Consider the following 12,083-nt stretch of genomic DNA (forward strand, 5'->3'; position numbering starts at 1 on the left):
GTGTGTGTGAGAGAGACAGAGAGAGAGAGAGAGAGAGAGAGAGAGAGAGAGAGAGAGAGAGAGAGAGAGAGGCAGAATGTTCAGGGAGTTGATTGGAGACACCCCTGGAGGTCTTGAAGAGGATCCGTCCTTGGCTGACCTCTAAATTCTGGGTTGTCGGCGTTGAGTAGCTGGAGCCAGATGACCCAGTAATCACGCGAAGGTCCTCTGGGCTTGTTGAGTACGCTGAAGCCCTCTCAAGCCTGGCAAAACACCAGCAGAAAAGGTTACGGCCATCCTTGAGGATTAACATGACGGATGTTGATTTTCATATCCTCTCCTCGTCTCATATTCTACACAGTGGTGAAAGAGGAGACATGAAACAGAAAAATTAGAGATATATTGGGTAAATATCAGACACTGCAGCTTGGTGCGAATTGGAATTCTTCTTTTACACAATCTAAAGATCTCCTTTTCTGAATGGCTACGAAAAATGAGTCCTTGTTATTGACTCAACACAGAATATGACACTAACACAACAAGCGAGGGGAAAAAAAAAGTCTTAATGATTTAATTCACCAAAGAAAATTAAACTAAGGCTACAACAATTAATGTTTGAGCGATGACCTTGGCTCCTGTTCAGGCACTTGTCTTTCTCCCCTCTCTCCTGGTGACAGATGCCTCTAGCAGCCTCTAACGGCCTCTACCCGGCCACAGGGCTTGCTGCTCAGCCTTAGTCGCTCTCCGCGTGTTTCCACGGGTCGGATAAAAGGCTAACACGATGGGGATAAAGGCGGTAAGCGAACGCTCGACAAGCGAGTGTTGGAGCCGCGCCGGCATCAGATTCGCTTTAAAAAGCTGACCCTGCGGCGCCGTGGAAGGAGCCGGACTCCCGAGGAGGCGGCAGGGCCCGTCGTGCGCGAGGCTTTGATCCAATCTGCCAAGCTGCTCTCATCTCAGGTGTGAAATCCCGTCTGCCTAACAACAGCTCGCTGCCCGGCGTGCTCAGCTGTGAAATTGTATCTGTTCCCCTCTCCTTTCCACCGCTCTCTTCCCCCTCTTCTCCTCTCTCTCTCTCTCTCTCTCTCTCTCTCTCTCTCTCTCCTCTACTCTTTTCCTCATCACTCCTTCTCCTCCCATTCCATTTTTTTTTCACAGATGGAGAGGTAGTAAAAAACCTTACAATACAATGTTGTTTTACAGGTATGGGAAGTCTGAGGGCACCGGAGTGTTTTGTCCCGCTACACTCCCTTTGGCAGCTCAACACTTGGGACTAAATTGCCCCAGGCGCTCCTAACAACACAGTTGGAGGCAGGTGTTAAGCTGAGCGCATGAGAATGTCTCACAGGCTTAGTAGGGGAATGGTGTTCTTGTCTTTCTTTATACATATATGCATACTATGTATGAAAGTATGTATCTATATAGAACACTCCTATGTATCTCTCTCCACTCACCAATGTGTGTGTGTGTGTGTGTGCTCGTCCATGAAGGCCTGTGGCTTGGCAGGCACGCAGCATGTTTGGCGTTTGGCGATTAATGAGCCCACAGTGCTTGGGTCAGGCGCTGGACTCTCCCGCTGGGTATAATCATATATTTATTCACTTTTATCCAGCCTTGCCTAAGGGGCTAAGCCTACGCTGAAGCAATTTATATACATTTGAATACTGTTCACATTACACTACAGCAGCCTCACTTTATTACATGTGGGAGGCACTGAGGATCCTCTCAAGGACAGTGTGTGTTCACAAAGAGAGCTGACGGCTGGGAAGACATGACCTGCATATGCTCCAAATCTGTCAGCTGATACATGCTACCAAACAACTGCCAGGTAGCAGGTCCAAATTTGCAGGTATTTTTATTTCAGGACGCTGATGATTCAACATAGGTTTCAAAGGCAGGCAGCTTGTATTCTCCATGGCTTTCCAAGTGTAATGGATGAGATTCTAAAGACATTGGCTTCAGTTAGAGGCTCTTTTGGAGAATTAAAGGTGCCTATGAGGCCTCTCTCAGCGTGAGGCCTCTCTGTGAGATCTTAAGCCCATATAGGGAGTAACAAGTACAGGAGTGCTGTATAACATGCCTTTAAAAGAATCAAAGCGTCAAGAGAAATCCATCACCTTCACATCAAGCACACATGCACTGGCTGCTGGTTGGGAGTGGGCCTTGCGCACAGCTTCTCCGACATGCATCATCGATTTAGCATCACAGCAGAACATGATCTCAGCAGCAGAGGTGTGCGATTGGAGCCCCTCCACATGTTATATTTATACTCCCGGAGAAGTGCTAGCCCGCGCGCCCAGCCCAGCGCAGAGCAGAGCAGCAGCGGTGGATGAAAGAGGCGTGCGTCTGTCTGTCTGTCTGTCTGTCTGTGGGCGCTGGGCTGAAACTCTCCCGCCGTGCTGGCTGTCTCCCCTCCAGGCTGCGGCACATTGATTAGCAGCCAGGCGCGCCACAGGGAGGCAGACGAGCGCAGGCCTTCTCATCACACACAACACACAGCTGTAAGTGCTGCAGCAGCGCCACACTGATGCCACGGCTGCAGGAGCTGGGCCTACACTGGGCCTACACTGGGCCTACACTGGGCCTTTTCTTCAGTTGGTGCCATTTTAAAACCACCAGAGTCGGACACTTTTTGTGTGCCTCAATGAACTTGTTGGAGGAGGTGTAATTTGTGAGTAAAACTGCAGAAGTCATGTGAAAAAGGAGACAAATTCTATTTCTATTCTATTTTCTATTCTTTTTTTTTTTGAAAAGACCGGAAAAAGAGGCTGCTGCTGGAGTCATCTCACGGAACGGGCTGTGAAATCTAATCAGCAACTTTCTCTATGCCAGGAGGATTTCATTTTCTGTGGCACCCAAGCGGTAATTAAGCACAAATCAAATTAACAATCCGTATCGAATTAGGGATAATGAAATGCAAAATTGAAACGTTTTGCCTTCACTCCAAGCAGGTGTGGTGCACAAAGAGGCATGTGAGGACAAGAGCTCCACTGGCTTCCATATGAGCTGGGAATGTTCCGGATCACCATGACTTGAGTAGCATGTGTGTCACCTACGCTACAGCAACCCCCATCTGTACTGCTAGCTGTACTGTTAGAATCATTTGCAAAGTTCCTAACCTAATACATGGTGAAGCAATTTGTATATATTGGATTATATGGTGAAAATACAGAGGGGTAATTAAACATACACAATGCTATATAAAGTGAAGACAAATGGTGATTGTACAGGATTTCTATATGGTTGATTTAGGATCTTACTGGTGGTTTAGATTGTCATTGTTTGCTGTGTATAAACATAAATGACTGTTTTAGAGGGCGGTGTGATAACAGGGATAGAGACAGAATATCCCACATGTGTCCACCTCTCCCTGCAGGCCCTGAAGCCGTTCCTCCACCCCTCTTCCTGGGCCACTTGTGCCACTGATGCAGTTGATTATACACCAGCGCCTGATGATACCATTCAGCTCTCGCCTCCAGCGCGGCCACAATCACACAAGCACTCTTTATCAATTGCATAAAAATAGTCGCAAAACATGAAAGGAGGATGAATAAAAGAGACCAGCAGCGGCTCAAGAGTGAGGGTGACAGAAAGAGAGAGAGGGAGAGAGAATGAGAGGAGGAAGAGAGAATGAGAGGAGGAAGAGAGGCTGTATGTATGTGTGCGTGTGTGTGTGTGTGTGTGTGGGTGAGAGAGAGAGAATGAAAACGTGAGAAGAGAGATGAGCGCCATTATTAATATCTGACGGTTACATTTTCATATCCTTTGAAACATTTGCGCTTGTGTCCCCCATATTAAAGTGGCGGCGGCGGTGTCAGCCCTTGATGCGGCCGGGCTCGCGAGAGACATGAAGAAGGCATAATTGCCACTTAGGTCATTTGAATTGCTAACAAGGGAGCCTGACATTTCCAAATCACCCTAGTCTGAAGTGATCAAGACACCGCGACACAGGCTCCGGCTCAGGCGAGGACTCTTTATTGCGCTCGGCATTTAAATGAGACGGCTCCCATTTGCATGCTTGTGACGAAACAGAATGACACAAACACACTTACACACACACACACACACATAAAGCATATAACTACAAAGACATTTTCAGATGATGCTTAGCATAAGAGCGGTAGCAGCAGTAAACGTAAACACCGTGTCTTCCGTTGTGCTCAGACAGGATCCAGACTAGGAGGTTCTGGTGATTTAATTAGCCTTGCTGTGGTCCATTTAGTGTTGTTCACTTGGATGCTCTGTTTCATCATCATGGATCTCATTAGCATGTGGATCTGGTAGTTGTCTTCACCATGCATTCATGTGTGTCTGTCTGTGTGTGTGTGCGTTTGTGTGTATGTGTGTATGTGTGTGTGTCTATGCATGCATATTTTCATTAACATGCTTATGTGTGTTTGTCTGTGTGGTTGTGTACACATTTGTTCTTGCAGGCTTTTTAAGGAAATATAACTTTACACACTGTTGCAGGTAATGTTATATTCACAGGTACACAATCGGTTAGGCACTGTTTTTATTACAGTTGCACAATGACAACGTGAACCACAGTAATGAAAGCCTGTAATGACATGCACTTACTGTAGGCCCTGGCCTGCACAGAAAACCCCAAACAATTTTGACCACAATCAAATTTACTGAGAAAAGCTTCAATTAAATTCCAATTTGGTTTCTTTTCATGTTTGCCTTTGGTATGGCACCAGCTCACATCAGGAGGAGAGAGTGAGAGTGCAGTTACTGCTGTGGAGGTCTTTCTTTAGCAGTGAACAGCGTATTCAGCCACTGATCTACAGTGTCTAACACCACACAATATCACACTCTGAACCAAGGACGCTGACCTCAGCTGTCAAGCGTTGGCTGAGGCCATTCACGGAACATCAAATGAGCCCTTGTGGTCAACCCATCTGTGAGCATAAAGCATCCAGTGATACGCTCTCACCTCTTTCACATCAGTACAACAGAGGCACTTGGCATTGGTGTTCTCTTCATCACCACACACTTAGCATGACCCTTTTTTTAATAGCGATAAAACGTGCAAATCGGATTGTTTGGCAAATCTCATGGAAGCTGAAAAAACGGTGAATTCCAGCCGTTTGCGGCGTAATAAGTCCTCCGTTAATTGGCTTCCGTCGCACACTCTGCGCCCGTCTCCAGCGCTCGGGTCTGCCGTGTAATTGTTGTTTTGACGCAGACGGCACAGCGGAGGCCTGCTCCCCCTGCTCAGCTCCGGAGGTTTCCCTCCAGCGCTCCCCACGGACGCTCGGCTCTCCGCGGACTGGAATAACAAACAGCGGCGGAGGCCCGGTAATGGCGTATGTGTGTGATGTTCATAAGAGATGTGAGATACGAGCCGCCGTCTACTGGAGGACGAGCCCGCGCGTGTGCGTGCCTGGGCTACTGATGCATGTGCACAGAGCACGCTCCTCATCTAGCTCTCATTATGCGCTGTGGTGCAGCTTCAGCTCACCGTATGCTGTTATCATCAACATGATCATACTAATGATCATCAGCAGCATCTCCTCTGAGTTAATAGTGTCTTCTAATGCTGCGTGTGGCATTTTTCACACCTCATGTGCTGCTGTACTGTGTGACCCAAAATCACATCTCCACCGTCTGTAGCAATGCTCTCCGTTCTGTTCGACTCCATCAAGTCCTCTCCTGTGCGCCTTTACGCTTCTATCGCTCTGGATCCCAACTTCTGGAACATCTCACAATTCGAAACAGCTGTTTTCCGTGAATGTGCGAATGCCAGCTCTTCCGTTGGCATCTGCCATGGCACCAAGTCCCAGTTCTCAGTCCCAGAGTTCTCAACACTGTTCACTGAGTGTCACTGAGTACTATTCATCCCCTTTAACATCCCAATTATGTTAAACCTAGATAGCACGATCGCAATTTGACTGTTTCTCACAGCCTGATATGTGCACCTGAAGAAGAAACAGCCTACGGTGGATCTTTTTTGAAAGCATCAAGCCATATTCCCTACGCACTGCACTGGGACTGTATCCCATCTGCTCTCTGGTGCTTTTTGAGCAACCTGTTTTTAACCTTGAAGTCTGTGAGCTCACACATGGCTGTTTTCACAGGGAAGAAGCTCAGCACCAAGTGTTAAAGCAGAGGGTGGATTTCCTGTGGATCAGAGTTTGGTGCATTTGGGTATAGAGTTCCCCTCTCAGCCCTGGTGTCAGGGAGGAAATCTGGTTCCTTTGGCATCTCTGGGCCGGGCGGAACAGGCAGCCGAGGTGATTATTTACCGCTTCCCCCGCCGTGGGCCCCTTGGCCCCGAATGGTCTCCTAGGATCTATGAATGTGTTGAGTGTTTAGAGCAACACAGTTTCTCCCCCTCATCCTGATCCTCTCCCCGGCTTCTCTCCTCTGTCATCTGATGGCTCTCCAGTGGTCCATCACTATGGTGCAGATGAAAGACAAAACCCAGGGAGTCCTTTCTCTCACTCTTTTGTTCATTCTCTTTACTTCTTTCTATCTTTCTTTGTCTCTTCTCTCAGTCTTCCACTCTCACTCTTCCTCGGTGTCATCTGTTCCTCAGCTGCACTCTGGGTAATTCATTAAAGCAGTACAGTGCCCACCTCTCTCTCTCTCTCCCTTCCTCCAGCCTGCTGCTGGTGTTGTGCAGCACCCAGGTGGATATCAGAGCTGATTCGTCCTCCCTCAGAAGTTCAGATGGACCATCTGGACGAGCGCTCGGGCTCAGTCTGGACTCCATGGCACACTGCATAAGCACAAGCTCATTGCTGCGGGTGGCCAGATGTTCCCCTCTGAATAAACAGGCCGCACTAATGAGCGCCTGGTTCTGCCTGTGTGCTCGGTTCAGTCCGGGCCCAGTCCACTGATCCACTTCTATAATGGGCCATGAACATAGAGATACACACTGAAGCAACCAATGAAGGCATGTCTGGCCTTGCCAGGTTAGGTTGTTTGAAGTACACAAGCACTACCATAATGTACACACTATTTGTTGACTATATAAGGCTTCAAATTACCAAACATTACCCATTTAAGAAATTATTCCATAGCAGCCTTATAGAAGTGGACCAAACCAGGTCGACTGATATGGGTGGGCCTCCTTCTCTGATCACTGAAGGTTCTCGTGTGATGGTTTCATGTTTCCACCTGTCATCTGACTGAACCAGACAACCAATGAGGATGTTATGGAGAGACTTTAACTCGAGCACGGCCGCTCCTCAAAAGTGCCATAACAAAGTCAGCGAGTCCGCAGAGAGGAGCGTGCCTGTGTGTAGACAGGATATTATGTCATGGCTGTCTATGTCAGCGAATCGAAACGGAACATCAGAAACCAAAACCTGCCGTCACAAACGCTTTTACGAGAGGGATTTGTAATGCTTGTTTTTCGTCCAGGCCCCTTTGATTCGATTTCGGGAAATCCGACGCAGTGCCGTTAACTGTGCGAAATGAGTTTACCCCCCTTTCTCTCCCATTTTCTCGCCCTTCATTCCCCCTGCTGAACGCAACGTAGGCTTCCTTGCACAATGCTCCATTTATATTCGTCTCACAGAGGAGTAGAAACCCCTAGTCAAGCAGATTATTTTCCTCAAAATTATTTTCGTGACCCAGGGATATACTATCTCTCCTCACCTTATTTAAACCGCTCTTTTCTGCCGTGCGAGCTCCAGTAAGTAAGCCTGCAGCAGAGCAGACGTGGTGGGGGCAGGGTGGGGTGGTGGCAGCGGTGGGGAATTACATTTGTGGGGCGCGCCTTCTCTCAAAGTCCTCTGTTTCCTTTGGCAAGCGACGCGGCGGTGCTTTTTCTCTGTTTATGAACTGCCTCCTGGGTCCCTTAACTTTTTCTTGGAGCCCTGTTCGTGAAGTTTAACAAGATCTCCCCTCTTGCTCTCTCTCTCTCTCTCTCTCTCTCGCTCACTCACTATCCCTTTTTTTCTAATCGTAGTGATTTAGTTTCCAGACTCTCCACAGAGGCCCCAGGGCCCAGGGTTCTCCCCCGGTCTCTTCGCTCGTGGAATTTCAATGCTCCCGCTCGGGGAGAAGAGGATATTTAACTCTGCTATTTCAACCTCTTACACCAGTGAAAGGCAAGAGGGAGAGGGAGGTTATAACCTGAATAAATTGTGCGGTTTGTAGTTACACCATCCCAGGGTACATTTCTTTAGCAGATGGCACAGATCAGAACGTAGACGGGTCGCTTGTTAGCACTGCCGCGGTGATGTTTTTATCTTAATTGTATTCCAAATGATATTGGCATCCCAATCACTTTGACTTCAGGCCACAGAATATTTTACTACCAACTTGACTGCAGGCTTTCCATCCATAATCTGTTTAGGGTTGTTTTACCTTCCCTTACAGCTCAAAGACCATTTGAAAAAACTCTGATCAATCTGATTTATTTTCAGTGTAGCCATAAAACATCTTCTCTGAAGTAACCACAGATATTCTGTTATATTTTTTATTACAAAAAAAAACCTGGATATGTCAACAGTGTGGTAATAATCACATCCATGACAAGTTATATTTTCATACAAGGCTTGTCTTTGATTCCAGACACAGTGCTTTGATTTTGCCAGAAGGAGCCAAAAACATCTCCGTCAGCCCGGCATTGCTTTTTAAACAGGCCCAATTAAGATGACGGATGACTCTTGCTTTGCCAGCCCGTCCCAAAGGGAAGTAAATATACAAGTCGCATAGTGATACAAGCAAACAAACAAAGAAACAAACAAATAAAAAAAACCCAACAACAACAAAGACGGCAAATAACAAATACTTGAGATGGAGATTTCATCCATTTCTCCCTGTCTATCTTTCCCCTCCTCCTCTTTGCTCCCTCCTTCTCTCTCCTCTCCCCTCCCCGTCCCCCTGAATGATTGTTCTTCATCATTTCTGACACTTTGCTCTATTTCAGGCGTGATGTGACGTGCGGGGTGTGGGGATTTGGAGGCAGAGCGGATGCCAGCTGCACGCCTGCGCCTTGCGGGAGGAGGATGCTGCTCAGAGCCAGAGTGGCTGCAGCTCAGTGGCTGATTGCCTCTTATTGAGCACAGATGCCTTCTGGGAAGCCGGTGACGTGCCGCACATCCACCCCCCACACTCTCCCACCTTCCCCACCCACACCCCCACACACACCCTTCCACCCACCCATACACACCCTCCCCTTGGGGAACACCTCAACTTCTTCTGGCTTTGTTTCCCTCTCTTTCTCTCACGCTGTCCTCCAGTAGAAACAAAGCGTGCTGAGGTTCCCCTCACACAGAGCCTCTCAGACAGGCTGTGAGCTGGAGAGCAATCAGACACTTTTTCCAATTAAGGTACTTAACAATCAGTCATATCCCTGGCTCATCTGTGGATTTCCCCTCTAAGCGCTCATAAACAACTTACCTTCATATGCTCTACCTTTGAAATCCCAAATGTTGGCATGTGTCACATTAATGGGCAGCAAGCAACATTAAAAAAAAATTGTGAGCTAAGCTCTAAGTTACATACATTTTGCATAAGTAGTTTACTACATCAGAAGCTACTTTGTATTTACTAAACAATCAACGTAAACCAATAAAGTGAACCAGCTTCATGATAGGTCAGTCCTATGGCATTGACCTACAGTATAGGCAACCTAACTCAGCATAACAGATAGGCTACAGTAACTTAATTACCTTGATTTACACATGTGGGCTGTAACATATGTTCAGTTCAAAAACGGTTCAAAATCTATTTGGAAAAAAAAAATATATATAGATTCCATGTAATTCCAGGCTCCATGTAATAGTGAAAGGAAGGTAGGGCCTACTCAGAAAGTGTGCATTTATGGATCAAATTAGATTTGGCAGGATACTGCAAGCTAACATTTGACTTTAACTTAAGCTCTTAATTCTAACACTATATCCAAAGTGCAGTAGCAGACGCATGCTATGTGATCTGTACATGGGTGCATTTTTGCATCTTCATTGTTGGGTGCATTTTCGCCTGTACAGCTAAGCTTATTAAAAAGGTATCTGCTTCAGAAAATAGCCACCACCAATTTACTGAGAAATGTAGTTCAGATAGTAGCTACTTCCCATTTCTGAAAACCCACATAGATATTTTTATGCCCTTGTCCATATCCTGACAATAACACCCACCCACCCACACACACACCACATATTTGTTTCAGACTGGTACTGGCCATGCTAATGTTCAGTCCTACTTTCTATCAGAACCTACCAGAATGGCTAAAAACAATATTGAAGTGCTCTTCACCGTGCTGGAGGTACTGATCGCTGTGGCATGTTGTCTTGGTAACCTGCTGGTGCTCTGGGCCATGTGGAAGTGTGGTACCGTGCGGCGGCAGCCCACTCTCTGCTTCATCGTCTCTCTGGCCGTAGCCGACTTCCTGGTGGGATCCATGGTGGTGCCTATTGCGGTTCTGGTGGATGGACGGGTCCAAACCTCTTTCTATGGCTGTCTCTTACCGAGCTGTGCTGAGATTGTAGTGACCCAAGCTTCCATCCACTCCCTGCTGGCCATAGCTGTGGACCGATATTTGCGTGTATACATTCCTCACAGGTAAGCTTCATTACACAGTCTTACTGTAGAGCAAATAATAGGGACTGTGTTGGAAACAAACATGCCAGTCTGCTTCTGGTGTCACCATATAGTCATAAACTCAAATTTCTGAATGTGCACCATCTTGGGAGTATCGGATAGTATTAAGCTGGCCTGATGCCATATTGTTATGGCAGAAACATGCACATATTTCAGTCAATTATCAGTTGTGATTCTCTGTGTTCACATGGTTATTTTATCTTGTGTAAAGTCTGCATGAAATATGAATTGAAGTATTACTCTAACAGATACAAAACAATGATGACCCAGAAGCTCTCCTGGACCATAGTAGGAGTCTGCTGGGTGTCTGCAGGTATCATTGGGTCTGTTCCCATGTTTGGATGGAATCGCCACGACACTCGAGAAGAGATGGAGGCATCAAACTCCACAACCATCACTTGTACATTTCTGGGGGTGATTCCCATGTCCTTCATGGTCAACTTTAACTTCTTTGCCTGTGTGCTTCCACCCATGCTGCTCATGATGGTGTTGTACTTCTACATCCTCGTTAAGATCCAGCGTCTGAAAGGAAGTGGGGCTGGCGGCAGCGAGTCTCGTTCTTACTACCAGAAGGAGCGGAAGCTCACCCACTCCCTCACTCTCATTCTGGCGCTCTTCGCAGTCTGCTGGCTACCGCTGCACTTCACAAATGTTGTCTCTTTCTACCGTCCACAGACCGCAGTTCCCCATCAAGTCTTCTACATAGGCATCCTGCTTGCCCAGGCAAACTCGGCCATTAATCCAGTCATTTATGCCCTTAAGATCCAGCACATACGAGCTGCCGTAACGTCATCGTGGAGGAGGTTATTTATGTGCTGGCCAGCGGAGGAGAGACATGAGAGCAGCCAGACACCAGGAAACGACAGCAGCTGCAACCCACACAACAGAAGAGTTACTCAACATGTCATCAATGGAACAACAACAGAACATGACAACTGACATTTTTCTGACTGCAATGCAGTTTCATGCAGGTTTGCATTCATACAAACTGATAACAGTTGTATAATACTCTGTAATCCAGAGAGGGAAATACCCATACACCTACTCTTCCTTTGTGTCATATTTAACAACTCTTACTGTACATTTCAGACTTTTCATGATAATTGTGGATTCTACCTGTAACTTGTAATCCCATTGTTCCCTCCCATGATATTAAAATAATCTTGTAGAAGCATGCAAATAACACAAGCCACATGTGTAGTGTTTTTTCTCCCTCTTGAGCTTCCTCAATAGAGCTGCGGTCTCTTTCAACAGGAAGTTCACCTGAAACCCATATTCAGTATTTACAGTTTTTACATTGTTTACACACTAAAATAAACTTGCGGAATTCTTCTCCAAGGAGCAAAACACCTCCACAGATTTGTTCAACATTACACACAGTGATTTGTAAAACTCCACACACATTTTCACACCTTCACTAATCGTGAAGAATGTTGTGGGTTTGTAATTTTTATCTTAATTATCCCTTACACATAGCCTGGCTAGCGCCACCACTTCTCAATGAGAAGTGAATCAAACGTTCATTTTCTCGTATTTGAACAAAT

General features: G+C 46.6%; 1 protein-coding gene across 1 annotated transcript; it reads left to right on the forward strand.

Annotated features, from left to right (window-relative positions):
- Positions 1 to 10,162: 10,162 nt before the first annotated feature.
- LOC134080896 (adenosine receptor A1) lies at positions 10,163 to 11,624 on the forward strand. Its single transcript, XM_062537510.1, has 2 exons — positions 10,163 to 10,500; positions 10,788 to 11,624. The coding sequence occupies exons 1-2, from the start codon at positions 10,163 to 10,165 to the stop codon at positions 11,476 to 11,478; spliced, it is 1,029 nt and encodes a 342-aa protein (XP_062393494.1). The 3' UTR covers positions 11,479 to 11,624.
- The last annotated feature ends 459 nt before the right edge of the window (positions 11,625 to 12,083 follow it).

Source organism: Sardina pilchardus, chromosome 5 (assembly GCF_963854185.1).
Source record: "Sardina pilchardus chromosome 5, fSarPil1.1, whole genome shotgun sequence".
Taxonomy (NCBI): domain Eukaryota; kingdom Metazoa; phylum Chordata; class Actinopteri; order Clupeiformes; family Clupeidae; genus Sardina; species Sardina pilchardus.